This window comes from Mucor velutinosus (genome assembly GCF_035048745.1).
Source record: "Mucor velutinosus strain NIH1002 chromosome Unknown tig00001544, whole genome shotgun sequence".
Taxonomy (NCBI): Eukaryota; Fungi; Mucoromycota; class Mucoromycetes; order Mucorales; family Mucoraceae; genus Mucor; species Mucor velutinosus.
In genome coordinates, this window is record NW_027041908.1 from 148,084 (window position 1) to 161,796 (window position 13,713).

General features: G+C 39.6%; 4 protein-coding genes and 1 non-coding gene across 5 annotated transcripts; 2 read left to right on the forward strand and 3 right to left on the reverse strand.

Moving 5' to 3' along the window:
• Positions 1-493: 493 nt before the first annotated feature.
• CTA8_2 (Heat shock transcription factor) lies at positions 494-2,863 on the forward strand (the record flags this gene model as incomplete). Its single annotated transcript, XM_064824661.1, has 7 exons — positions 494-517; positions 580-855; positions 920-1,103; positions 1,165-1,565; positions 1,626-1,816; positions 1,885-2,448; positions 2,536-2,863. 7 exons carry the CDS (start codon positions 494-496, stop codon positions 2,861-2,863), a joined length of 1,968 nt encoding a protein of 655 aa, XP_064680038.1.
• A 987-nt stretch (positions 2,864-3,850) lies between these two features.
• Positions 3,851-5,904, forward strand: ATC70_005370 (uncharacterized protein; the record flags this gene model as incomplete). Its single annotated transcript, XM_064824662.1, has 5 exons — positions 3,851-4,434; positions 4,518-4,599; positions 4,652-4,787; positions 4,851-5,219; positions 5,282-5,904. 5 exons carry the CDS (start codon positions 3,851-3,853, stop codon positions 5,902-5,904), a joined length of 1,794 nt encoding a protein of 597 aa, XP_064680039.1.
• A 392-nt stretch (positions 5,905-6,296) lies between these two features.
• ATC70_005371 (uncharacterized protein) lies at positions 6,297-8,715 on the reverse strand (the record flags this gene model as incomplete). The annotated part of the gene is made up of 4 exons (XM_064824663.1): positions 6,297-6,736; positions 6,794-7,295; positions 7,350-8,417; positions 8,467-8,715. 4 exons carry the CDS (start codon positions 8,713-8,715, stop codon positions 6,297-6,299), a joined length of 2,259 nt encoding a protein of 752 aa, XP_064680040.1.
• Positions 8,716-9,361: 646 nt separating this feature from the next.
• On the reverse strand, positions 9,362-11,115 carry ATC70_005372 (uncharacterized protein; the record flags this gene model as incomplete). Its single annotated transcript, XM_064824664.1, has 9 exons — positions 9,362-9,594; positions 9,650-9,758; positions 9,821-10,043; positions 10,109-10,164; positions 10,215-10,276; positions 10,329-10,551; positions 10,609-10,719; positions 10,774-10,914; positions 10,972-11,115. The coding sequence occupies 9 exons, from the start codon at positions 11,113-11,115 to the stop codon at positions 9,362-9,364; spliced, it is 1,302 nt and encodes a 433-aa protein (XP_064680041.1).
• A 2,300-nt stretch (positions 11,116-13,415) lies between these two features.
• ATC70_005373 lies at positions 13,416-13,487 on the reverse strand. Its single transcript has one exon. It is a non-coding gene; the product is annotated as a tRNA-Glu (tRNA).
• Positions 13,488-13,713: the final 226 nt, after the last annotated feature.

A 13,713-nucleotide genomic window follows, 5' to 3' on the forward strand; every position in this document is an offset into this window, starting at 1 on the left:
AAGACCAACACACATGTTCAATCAAGATACTACGTGTGTATTTTTAAGCTACATTGCATCGCTGTGTTGCAAGTGTGTGTAAAAGAAGGTTACTGGCACGTGTAATGCATTTCATAGCATGTATCCATTTGTGTTGAATCTCAAGTAAAAAAAAAAAAAAAAAAAAAAAAAAGAAAAGAAAAAGACATCCTGGTCCTATGGATTGACTTGATGCAAGCACTGTGGATTTGTATACAATGCTTGTATGTATCATAGTATAAATCAACAATATCTCTATTTTATTGCCTTGCTGTTGCGTCAGTGTTTGATCCAAATTTAGGAGTCAGTCCCCCCCCTCTCTCTCTCTCTCTCTCTCTCTGTGTGTATATCTTCTTTCTGGAGTACAAGAAGAAGGTGTTTATTCCTTTTTTTTCTCTCGTTTTCTTCTCTTTTTATTCCTATCTCTCACACTCAGCACTCTCTACAGCCTAGTGGATTTGAGCAACAAGTAAAAATGATGAAAGGTTTAAAGGGAGTCGTAAGTGTGCCTGTTCCCATTGTTCTTGTTGCGAGCATATACTGACAATACCTCACTTGTAGCTTACACGGAGAACATCACACAAGGATACCAAATCTTCTTCATCATCATCAGCATCAGCAACCACAAAACAACATGCAACCAGCAAATCTCGTTCTTCAACTGGTTCATCGACGACTCGATCACCATCTGCCAACAACAATAAAATACCATCTACTGATACTAATACTAATACACCTCATATTCAAGCCATTACACCACCACCACCACCACCACCACCAGCAACCACTTTATCATCACCCTCATCGTCACCATCACTCGTACAGAATAGCACTAATGTAAGTATAGACACTTGTATATTGTATGGTGCTACAATCAATTAATGCCATACATCATCATCAGCAGCAGCATAATATTCTAGTCAGTCCTACCACACCGGGTCGTTCAGCAGAAGTTACCAAGCAGATTTTAAAAGACACTCCTAAAGATACCATACCTGCTGTACGTACTCCTCGTCGTCAACGTTCTTCTAGAATATACGCCACCAGAGAGAAAGCAGATCTTGAAAAAAGTCCTTACTTTAATGGTAAGTGTGTATGTGTGTATGTCTGTTGATGGGTAGGCTGATGCCCTTGGTATATCTATAGATGTCCCTCCTTCAAAACGTCAAGAATTATTTATATTAAAGCTTCAACAATGCCAAGTACTATTCGACTTTAATGATCCATCGTCCGAGCTTAGAAACAAAGAGATCAAAAGGCAAGAATTACAAGAAATGTTGGAATATGTCGCTACATCAAGAGGAGCCATCTCGGATCTCATTTATCCTGATGTCATTCGCATGTTTACAGTCAACACATTCAGAACCATCTCACCTCAAACATCCACAGTGAATGAAGGCTATGATCCAGAAGAAGATGAACCTGCTTTAGAGACGGCTTGGCCTCATCTTCAATTGGTATACGAGTTCTTTTTGAGGTTTGTGGAATCGCAAGATTTCAATCCTCAAATTGCAAGAAAGTACATTGATCAAAAGTTTATTCTACAGGTAAGAAAAAGGGAGGATAGAGTAAGAACGGAATCATACTAATCAAGCCCATGCGAATAGTTGCTGGAATTATTCGATAGTGAAGATCCTAGAGAAAGAGACTTTCTAAAAACAACATTACACAGAATCTACGGCAAATTTCTCAATTTACGAGCATTTATTAGAAGATCTATCAACAATATATTCTTTCAATTCATATATGAAACGGAGCACTTTAATGGTGTGGCAGAACTATTAGAGATTCTCGGCAGGTAAGTCCTCTAGAGACAAGTGGACCATGCTACACATGCAACTCATACAGCACGCCCCTCCTCCATAGCATCATCAATGGGTTTGCACTGCCCTTGAAAAAGGAACACAAAACTTTTCTGCACAAAGTCCTTATACCACTTCACAAACCCGCTCATTTGGCCACCTACAGCCCTCAGCTCACTTATTGCGTGGTCCAATTCTTAGAAAAAGATCCTGATCTTGTGCCTGGCGTCATTCAGGGATTAATGCGATACTGGCCCAAAGTCAACAGCGCCAAAGAAGTGATATTCTTGACCGAATTTGAAGAGATCTTGGACGTCACCGAGAACGGATTCGATCAAGACATGATGGTGCCTTTCTTTCAACGGTTAGCAGCATGTGTAGCAAGCCCTCATTTTCAGGTGGCAGAGCGGGCTCTGTACTTTTATACTTATGAGGATGTGATTCGCATCATGGACGACCATATCGATATCATCATGCCAATCATCTTTCCTTCCATTTACAAGCATTCAAACGAACATTGGAATAGAACAATACATCAATTGGTGTATAACACGTTGCAATTGTTGATGAAGATGGATCAGGATCTGTTTGAGAAATTGGTAGATCAATACAAACGGGATGCGTTAGAGTAAGTCTGTTGTTGTGCCCTGCCATTTGTAGAGAGAGAGAAAGAGAGAGAGAGAGAGAGTAGACTTGGCTAACTCGAGCTTGTTAGAAATGCTGAATCAAGACTAAAAGAGGAGAGAAGATTGGCTTGGAAAAAGGTTGAAGCAAGGGCTGCTGAACTACAGCAAAAATCCTCAGCTTCACTGTCATCGTCATCTACATCTGAGGAAACGGAATCCATTGACTCTGCTCTATTGTTGCAAAGCAGCCATGCCACTGTCACCAATATGACAACAGCCGAGCAGCAAGACAAACAACCGGCTGTCGTGGTGATGGATGGTCAGGACAAGCCTATCGAGGCAGCTACTACTGCTCTTACAACAGAGAAAGTCATCACAACAGAAGATTCAGATAATGAATCTTGGCATAGCGTTTAATGAGAAAACTCATTTTAATAAAGAGACATTATATAAAAAGCATGGACGATATGGAGATCCATCGATTGTATCAAATCAAGAGCCTTTCATTTACACAAGTGCATGTGTTATGAGTGTCCGCCCATTTGAGTTTGGATCAAATATGCTTACATGTCAACATGGTCGTTTTCTCTGCTGTGAATGACAAACACAACCGCAAGTTGTTCACAGAGGAGCTTTGCTTGATGAGAAACTTGTTTTGGAGTTACATGCAACAAACGTTTGCATGATACTTCTTTTTTTTTTTTTTTTAGGTACAAACAGAAAATGCCTTGAAATCTAGAATATATACTGTATATATGCCCAAGGTCTAGAATCAATTTCAAAACAAGGAAGAAAACGAAATGTTATGATCATGATGAGCCAAGAAAGCAAAAAAAAAAAAAAAAATAGATCTATGCTAATGCATGTTCATGACATAAAAAAGAAAATCATTTGGTCTACAAGGAATTGTGTCATTAATTAGGGATAAATAGACAAAAGTGCCACAAAATATTTCTTGTAGGGCAAACACTTAGTTTACTTAGTACTTTTAATGAAAAAGTGCCACAGCATAGCCCACAGTTTCTTTGATACATGGCTATTTTAGGTTAATTACCGAGTGTTGATGTTGTTTTTTTCAGCTTGGTGAATAGTGTGGGCTAAGCACATCTAACAAAATATATTTACTGCGGAACACTTGGGTCTTATACATGCATCATGATTTTAAGAACTTATTTTAGTACGTATCTCTCACTAAATACTGAAATAAAGAAGAAAAAACAAACAATCCAGAATGATCATGTTACAACCTGAGAAAGATGTGGCACTGTGAAATCTACCTTTTAAGTAACATCCGAGAAAAGAGAAAGACAAAGACAAAGAGAAAAAAAAAAGTATAAAAAGGAGATGCCTCTCTCATGTCTGATCGTTTTTTCTCTTATTCCTGCCTTTCTCTTTACTGTTGCCATGTTTGCATCTTATTTCCTAAATCGTCTACTTGACGTTTTCGAAGTGATTATCAATGAAAGCTTCTGGGCCAACTTGTTGGGCGAAAGAACCCTGCTTATTCTCAAACGTTATGCAGGCAACGATACTGTTCTGGTGTGCGTCTTTCTGTCACTTATCCCCGCCATCTCTCAAGCAACCAAGGCATTTTACGACTACTGCAAACAAATCAAGGAAGAGATGTTCTATGTGTCTGTTGTGATTGGAGACGACGAGCTCATCTTTACTCCTGTGGATGAATATGTCACCAAGCATTTCGAGGGTATTGACACACTGCGACATGTGCGAGGAAAGACGGGCTATGCAAATCCAGCAGATCAGATGCAAAAGAACACCCATTACTCGTACTACAGAAGGTCCCTGCAAACTGATCAAGATAGCAAGCCCATCATTGACCTGATTCCGAAAAAGTATCGTGAATTTGCCATCAAACATAAAGGGCATCTCATCTATGTGAATCGCAAGGATGAAGCGCCATCCAGTGATAGTGTCAGAAGCCCTTTTTTGAGTATGGGTAATATGAGAACGGATACTATTGAGATCAAGTAAGTTGTGGTTGATTTTGAAGAGAGAGAGAGCGAGAGAATGTGAGTGCATTGTGCTTATTCATTCATGTACCTTTCGATAGGATGCGATCACGAGATTTGCCTAAATTGAGATCATTCATACAAGACTGGGTTGATGAATATTACAATGCTAGAAAGAACAAGGTAAAAGCCCTTTGATTGGGATGGAGCTTATGTAGTAACATGTTTATTGCAGCTCATTATCTACAAGTGCAACTTTAATCATCATGGATGGGATGATGATAATCAATGGAGGGAACATGGATATAGAAAAATTCGATCTTTCAATTCAGTTGTATTAAAGAAGGGAGAGAAAGAGAGGATTTTGAATGGTAAGCAAAGGAGGGAGAGGGGGGGGGGTTTAATGGCAAACATGATAGTAATACATGTGTTAGACATCCTCACATTTAAAGATTCCAAGGAATGGTACAATGATCGTGGTATTCCCTATCGAAGAGGTTACTTGCTGTATGGACCACCAGGCACAGGCAAGACATCCTTCATTCAATCATTAGCAAGTAAAGTCAAGATGAATGTGGCTATATTGAATCTCTCTGCCGCTTCAGATGATGAAAGTTTATCATCTGCAATGGCCCAATTGCCCAAGAGTTGTATCTTGGTGATTGAGGATGTGGACCATTACCAGTTTGATGAGGGACTACAAGGGAAGAAGGATGACAACAAGATGAACAAAAAGAAAAATTCCGTGTCAGTATCAGGCATTCTCAACGCGCTGGATGGTATAGCTAGTCTAGAAGAGTCGAGTAGGTATTTTACAAGTGTTTTCAATGGATCTCAAGTACTCTGACCTTTTTCTTTTGCTTAGTTATTTTCATGACTTGCAACGACATGAACACAATTCCACCTGCACTTATTCGACCTGGACGAATTGACTTGAAGCTTCATATGGGTTATGTTGACGACTATCAGGCCAAGCTCATCTTTTGGAGATTCTTTTGCATGGAGGAGAAAGAAACAGCACTGGAAGATTTGCCGACCGAAAAATACCCAATGCTTTCTGTCACTGTGAATGAGCTTCTTCAGCGTATGAGAGATACGGCACATCAAGTCTCAAAGGAGAGAAACATCCCACTTGACATCAGCCCTGCAGAGTTGATTAGTTATCTGTTGTTTCATGCGCTCAAATTTAGGCTTTCTAAACAGCCTCAACACCTGGATCTTTGTTGCCAATCCATCTTGGACCACATTCCTGAATTCATTGATTCTGTAGCAACAGATAGAAAGCAAGCTATAGAGCATGCAAAGAAGAAGGCACAGCTCCATGAACAAGAACAACAGCAAAAGGCAGCCACTGCCAATACCACGACGAGTGAAGGAAAGATACCTACACCTCCCACCTCGCCTTCAGTGGAAAAGAAGACGTTTGCTAATACCAATGATGAGGGTGGTAGTGACGATAAGCAGCAATCACAAGTTACAAGCAACTAAAATAGCTTGACAACATGCATATCATTTTATGAGCAAACCAATTTTTTTTCTAGAATAAAAAGAAGAGTGTTGTGATTAGTCGAATATAGCAGAATAGACTAATTGAGTTTCGGCCAGCAGTGTTGGCTGGTGACAAGATCAATGTCCTCATGAAGGCAAATTGAAACTAACAATTAAGAAAAAGAATTGCGTATCAAAGAGTGCCGCTACAACTTGGCCTGGCAACTCTTTTTTTTTTTTTTTTTTTTTTTTTTTTGTGCAGTTTTATATATAATATGGCCAGTGAGCCTACTTTATCATTGCAACATCTATAATAGTAAGATCAATTTTCTCAAAGTTTATTATGTAATGATTACTTGTTACGATATAAATAAAGTTGGAACCATAGAAATTTAGCAGTTCAGACAGCATTGATCCATGTAATCTGCATCTGCGCGGTTACCCCACCAGATGGGAAATTCATAGGTAATACCGTTCACGCCACCTTGCAATGCCATGGAAACAAAGAAAACCATCAAAGAGGTACCTGAATCCAAAGCAGCTGAGATAAGGTACGTGTGTCTAGCAAACCAAGTACTGTATCTCTTCTTGATGTATCCTTGAAACACCAAAACCAGCACAAAGGACACAGTGACCCAAGAGGTATTGGTACCTGGCATGAAACAGATGCCAGTTAAGATCATGGGGATATTAAACTTGTCAAAACCAGCATTGGGGAAACGTCTATGCAAAAGATAACCGGGCACAGGTAAGAAGAACCCAATGATGAAAGCCCACAAAAAGATGTAGTACTGAGTATCTGGGCCAAACATAGCTAAAGGTCCAATTGCGCCTATTGAAAGCAACATGTTATACATCTGTAGTCAATATTGTATGATAGCATAATTACCCCAAGTGATGGCAGCAGAGTTGATGGTTTGAGGTGTTGCACCATTCCAGAACTGGTTTCCAACAGGATCTAGCAAAATATCACGCTTTGAAGAGGTAATGCTGGCATTGACAATATAATTGAAAATGCAGCCAATGATGGTGCCGCCAATTTGATGCATAAATGTCATTCTAGGTGGCACTTTAAGATAATGACCAATCTTTAAGTCTTGAGCCATAACGCCAGCTTGCGACATTGTGTTGTAGCCCAAAGTCTTAAAGTACATGTTAGCAACTGGGAGACCTGGAAGAATAAAGCCACAGATCATTTCAGTGAGCACATTGAGACCAAAGCCATAACCAGTGACAGCAGTGATGAGATTCAATGGTAATGAAAGAATAGTGGAGAGGAAGATGGCAAAGATGACACCCCACCAAGGCAGCTGACTCTTGTTGGCATACGCGATACCAATGTTGAGAGCAATACCACAAACATAGATCACATAGTACCACCAGCTTGGAACCTAGAATACAATGAGTCTATGCTGAAGGCATTGGAGCATGGTGTCTCTTCTTACCTCTTTATAAGCAGACATCAATTTCATGTGAATATCGGTTTCCTCAGTTTCCTTGAAAGCCTTGCTTTTTTTAAAATTAGCCCAAATAGCTTTACCGTAGAACAGAGCAACATGAGTGATAGTAGCAGTGACACCAAAATTAATAAAAATGTAGTTGGTAGCGTAAACAGTAGCAAATTGAGGTCTTCCCACTTCTTCCAGACGAGTGTAATTCAGCGAGTTGTCAGCATTCAACACCTCGTGCTGAGGATAGATGCGAGAAGTACCATTGTCGAATCTTTGAAAGATAGAGTTGGAGAGGTAGGGAAAACTTTGAGCATTCCAAACATCAAAGTAATACAACAAAGGAGCCAATACCCAAAGCAAAGCAATGCCGCCATAGACGTTCAATTGGATCCAAAGTGGGATATACAGTGGTTTGTAAGAGGTCAAGAGATTCCAATCAAACGAGAGCTGGAACATGCCCATGCCTTCGTTGGTGCCTAGGCCACCAAACAGACGCTGCACCCATTTGCTATCATTCTTGGCAAGGCAGATGATAGAGATACCACCGAGCATGGGGAACATGTACTGAGGAATGAATTCATAGACAAAGATAGCTCCGAATACCATGAAAAAGAATCGGGTTCTCCATTTGGCTTCTTGCTTGTCTGTATTCAGCGTCTTGATCAAGGAAACCACAGGCAAACTGGTAGGCCATGTCATGTTGGCAGGGTAAACGAGGTAGGGACGTAATTGACCAGCAATACCGTAACCTACTAATTGAGTAGCAATCAGCAAAAAGATGGAGCCTGCAGCACCAGGTGTATCTTGATAAAAGAGCTCTTGAGCAGATAAAATCCAGGTACCATAAGCACTAGTGTTGGCAGCAGAAATCATGACATAGATACAGGTATGTTCCTTAATGTTGAAAGGTCCAGGGTTGAGCCAGCCGCCCTTGGGGACAACACGAGCCCAAAATGTACAAAACACATAGGCTAAAATCATCATGAAAGTGTCAGTAAGTGGAATACCCACAGGCTTGAACACCATGAGTTGTGATATCGATGAACTGAGACATGCCAACATCTGTAGAATGATCAGTATTCCTGGGATCAAACAGAAGAAAGCCACTTACCACGCCAATGAATATAGATCGCACGGTCACTGGTCTCAGTGAGGTATCATCTTCAGTCAATGCAACATCATTGACAATGGCAATCTCCAGGTCTTCTTCATTATGCAGCTTCTTGGTATCCTGCTCTGAAAAGTCATCCAACTTGTCAACATCATCAAAAGGGAGTGTATCAATATAGTCTTTTTCATTGAAATCAGGATTGACTTTCTCTAGTTTCTCACTAGGTGCATCTTCTTTAAGTGAAGACATGGTGTTGTAGGAACAATGCAGGTATAGTGAAGGGAAAGGATGGAGAGGGCAAAACCTGCTTGATATTTATATCAAAAAAGAAATCACAAGAGAGATACGAAATATCACACACTGCTTGTATCATATCTCTTTTTTTTTTTGTGTTCTTTATTACCATGTTGCAAGTATTGGCAAGATGAAATATAACGATATGGCGTTATTAAGGGTGAATGTTGGACATTTTGTGCGCTACAGTGAGATGTTGTGCTGGATACATTTATACTTATTCTGCCTATTCATGCCTACCATCATCCTCCTCCTGCTATCTCTTATACCCATGCCAGGTACCTCTAGCTCTAGCACTCTCTCTGTGTATTATATTTGAAATTATATCAACTTATCAAATGCAATATTGCGTTTGTCTATCTCATCTATTATACTAACATGATTTATAATTTCCTAAATTAGTGTAATAATCTCAATTAGGCAACTATTTGCTTTTTTGGTCATTGGATAATGATCTGTCAATCATGCTAATGGAGAGAGAGGCTTGCATTAAGAAACTTTGATCCACGGATGTTGAAAACTTGATCTGGCAGCAGACCATAGTGTAACTCTGCAGGCTCAATTACACCATACAAAGAGGTACTGACGATAAATTCTAATTTTATTTATTCTCAAATCCCACTGGTTCCTTATTGTGGCCAGCATTGTTGGCAAATGCTAACACTTTATAGATTCTGCCCATCGCCTCAGGATCCATCAATCTTTCAGCGCCATCCAGCAATGATTTTCTGGCAGCCGAGTTCTTTGCGTTCCTGAATAGTGTTTCGATGCGTGCTTGTATGCCAAGAGCTTGTAAAAAGTCTTTTTGGGTAATCGGCCCATATGCAGTGATGTCTAATAAACGTATAAGCTTCATTTTTGGAATATCTCTATTTATGGACACTTTTACCTGATCCGCTCTGAATAGCTTTCTTCAAGAAGCTGAAATCGACATCTGCACTCAAATCAGCACTTCCAGGGTCGCACATGGGATGGATGATTTTGTGATCTTTGATAGCCTATTTGTTCCTCGATATTGAGCTACCCTTGAATGGTTCTAAGAGCAAATTCAGACACTTACCCGAAGTGTGTCCCCTTGAACATAATCTTGGCCATAATCAATAGCTAATCCTGTACCACCGTTTTTGCTCAAATATCTTGCTACTTTATCCATCACATTCCAGCAATCAGGCGACACGTCCACTCGATCTCCATCTTTGAATGCTTCGAATTTTTTGTCTGATAAGAGTGTTGTAGACATGGCGGCTTGGTTGGGTGATTTCACAATTCTGAAATTATGCTCACTATATTTTGTATGTATGTGTGTCAATAAGATGGCTTCCATTGATAAATGATTCCCTGATTGTACCTTTCTTCTGTGTCATCCATATCAACCATTAACTCCCTCCATTCATCGCCAGTTTTCTATCATTTCTATTTAGTTATACATCATCAATACCCAAAAGACACTTTACCTCAAAGCTGTGGATAGGCAATGCATCAAAGAATTCATGCGCCATGATAAAAGACCATTGATCTACATACCCGTCAGCGTACTGTTCTGTTCGATCCTACTATCATCATCCTACCTGGTACCACTTCAATACCATCATGCCATGATACTCTGACACCATCGTCTCTTGTGATTGTTTCAATAGGTGCCTCATCCTTGTTTCCTTCCACTCGAACAACATCCTTTTCCTCTGATCCTGCTACCAGAGCAGCTCTTTGCATTTTACGAAGTCCAGGGCTTGCTTCTATGAAATGGACATCCGTCAAAGTTTTATAAAAGTAAGGGAACTGTGATAAAGTCTATTGATTGATGAGATAAATCTTGCTCTTCCATGTCTATAGATAGGCTCAACTTACTCTCAACATGTCGCTCATCAATGTGCCTCTGCCAGGTCCAAATTCGATAATCTGTGTTTTTGAGGGTTGACCCAACCTCATCCATTCAGTGAGGTACCATACGCCACACAACTAAGCCATAACTATAAGAGCCTGCTTGTCTTGATGAATACAAAGGAGACTTACCTCACCAAATACTTGACTAATCTCGGGAGATGTGACAAAATCACCCTGTTTACCAAACACATCGCCCAACATGTAATATCCACTCAGTGGATTCACAAGTACTTGTCTCATGAAATGAGATACAGTGAGTGGGCCTGTCACCTATGGTTTATCTCGTCAATCTCTGATACACCCTGGTTACAAGAGCTTCTTTATTACTTTAATCGAATCATGCAAATGCTTTCCCAAGGGCGATAATGGCTCTTTTTTTATGGTGCTGCTGCTAGCTCCATTAGCTGTGCTGTAAAATCGAATGCAATGTGTTCTTGTCGAGATAATGGTGGGTCTAATAATTCGCAGCATTGTGTCTATAATGTGGGGTAAACTAAATGCCAACAAAGAAAAAAAAAAAAAGTCTGTGGTGGATGGTACTTGAATTAGTTTCGTTCTGGGTGGCTTGATGTTCGAGTTCAGGCGGCATTACATTCGACTTGGACATTCATATTGTGCCTGAGACGCACAAGGCCAGAATGTGCAAGTTGGTAATAAATATGACGATACTTTTTTTATCATCGATGCTGGATGCAATGGTAGGTATGGGGACGTTTTATTAACTGATAGCTAGCTAATTGTATATTTGCAGTTACATACTGATTGGTAAATGTACGCATTTCTTTCTAATAAATTGCAAACTTCTTGTAGCTTCCAAGTATTGGTCTCTTGTCAATGGCTGAAATAGGCTACCTTCCTCTATTAGGTTATGATTTTGAGTTCTGCAATAGACCGTCTTTGTATTAGTGCGAGCTTTGACCATAAGATCGGGGACATATGGCACACCAAGTGCGAAACTGCCAGAACTTGCCTTGAACGCATTCATCACCTTTTCTTCAAAGACTTCCGTGCCAATTTGCAACTTGATGTTCAATCATAATACATCGTATATTACTACAAACTTTTCAATGTGTTTGATATGCTAAACCATGCCAGAAAGAGCTTTCCCGTTGATTCTATTACCTTCCGTAATATATCAGCACTCGAATTTTTGTCGATTGGCTGGACCTTCGAGGCCTGATATGAGAAGGCTGTCCTTGTCACAGGTATTTTGCTCAATATGGTTCTCTACGTAGCAGCTATTGTTTCGTTCGTCAAGTGTAGCTGATGATAGCATCTCTCCTTTCGGATATACAGATTTTCAATATCTCGACCGAACAAAGTTAAAATGCACTCGTCTGTGATCCCTGCTGTGATGTATGTTTAAATTTAATCTTTTTTCTGAAGTGCTAAACAAGAATCTGACACAGTTGGTGTCTATTGTGTCGTTGTGACAGATTGCTAAAAAGATCACGTTTGCACATTTCTTTGTATGGGGCAATGAGGCCAGCACAGCTTTTTTTGACAACGTCAAGTAATCTAGTGATACTGATTGGATATCCTGTAAATACTTTGTGAATAGAGGTAACGCTGTTAGATATTGAGATGAGGAAATCCTGACATGCTCCGCAGGATATGATATGCTTGAGTAAAGGCTCAGCTGTCGTAACATGATGAATTTTATGATATACTCCATATCCTCTCCTCTCAACAAATCCTTGTCACCTATGTTCAATCTTTTAGCATGAGGCCTTGAAGCAATTGATTGGAAATCGAAATGATTCAATGAATATGACGGATTGCCGTTCTGAACTTCAATCCTAATGTTGCTAACAGAGGGCCCTATGTTTTGGAAAATGGCATCTAGTCCATACAAATATGTCATACTTACAACTCGAATATCCAATAATTCAATGCAAGAAAAGGTTCCAGAACGCTCGACCAGCCTGTTAAATTGGTTTAATGACGTCCTTTAACCAAAGTATTTTCCAACGCTATCACAGATCACCAAATGAGTTAATGAATTCTTGAACTGATGCATACATTTGTTGTAATCTTGTGGTAACGTAGAATAAAAATAATGAAAATAAGAACAAGCATCCATCAGTTGTTGTAATTTTGATAAAGAGCCATCTTTTGTTAGGCCGTAAACGGTTTTGCACCAATGTTTATGAAAACTGCCATGTAATGACACCATTTTCAAATTTGGACAAATCTTATATAACCTGTTTGCCATCAAACGTGAAGCAACTAAGCCAAATTGACTGTATCAACCTTCCATTATTGTTAGATTTGGTTAAGCATCCTTCAAATAGTATAAATCACCTGTAAGTAACAATCGAGACATGCTGATACAAGATCCTCGTTTGCTGCTTGATTCCAACATATACATACTGTTTGGAGCAGGACTTATCGAGTTGTTTAGTAAACGAGAAAATGGCTGGTAACGACTCTAGAGGTAAATTATTTTAGGCTGGCATTTTGAATATGATAAAAAAGAAAGAGCCGAGAAAGGACATGAAAGGGCATCTTTCTACGTGATGTATCTGGTGTTAAAAGTCAGTGAGAAATGCTCTTTTGCATGAATAACATATCAGGCACAAACAGTTGTCAAATAAAATTTCAATATGATATACTATATACTAGAAGAGTAGCCCACGAATAGTTGTCCTGCAAAATCTGCATCTCCATACAAAAAAAAATAATTCGCATTATGGATCCAAGACTAACGCTATCAAAACAAAAAGCAAAAGAGAGCTACATGCACTACAAAATGGAGGAGAGGTAAAATGTTCCCCAACGGGGAGTCGAACCCCGGCCGTATCGGTGAAAGCGATAAATCCTAGCCGTTGGACCATTGAGGAGGAGATACTATCTGTCAGATGCAAATACGTAGAGATAGTATATGCAATCTGAGATCTGATCGAGATAGATATAGATATAGATGTAGGGATTATGCAGGAATGTATATAGCCTTTTAGTTGAATGGATAAAAAGGTGCTTTATTAATATTAGATTTGAACATTGATTTTATCCAATATAGTTTGTGTAATGTTGTGCGCTATCCAGGTTAATCGCTGTTTAATGTTC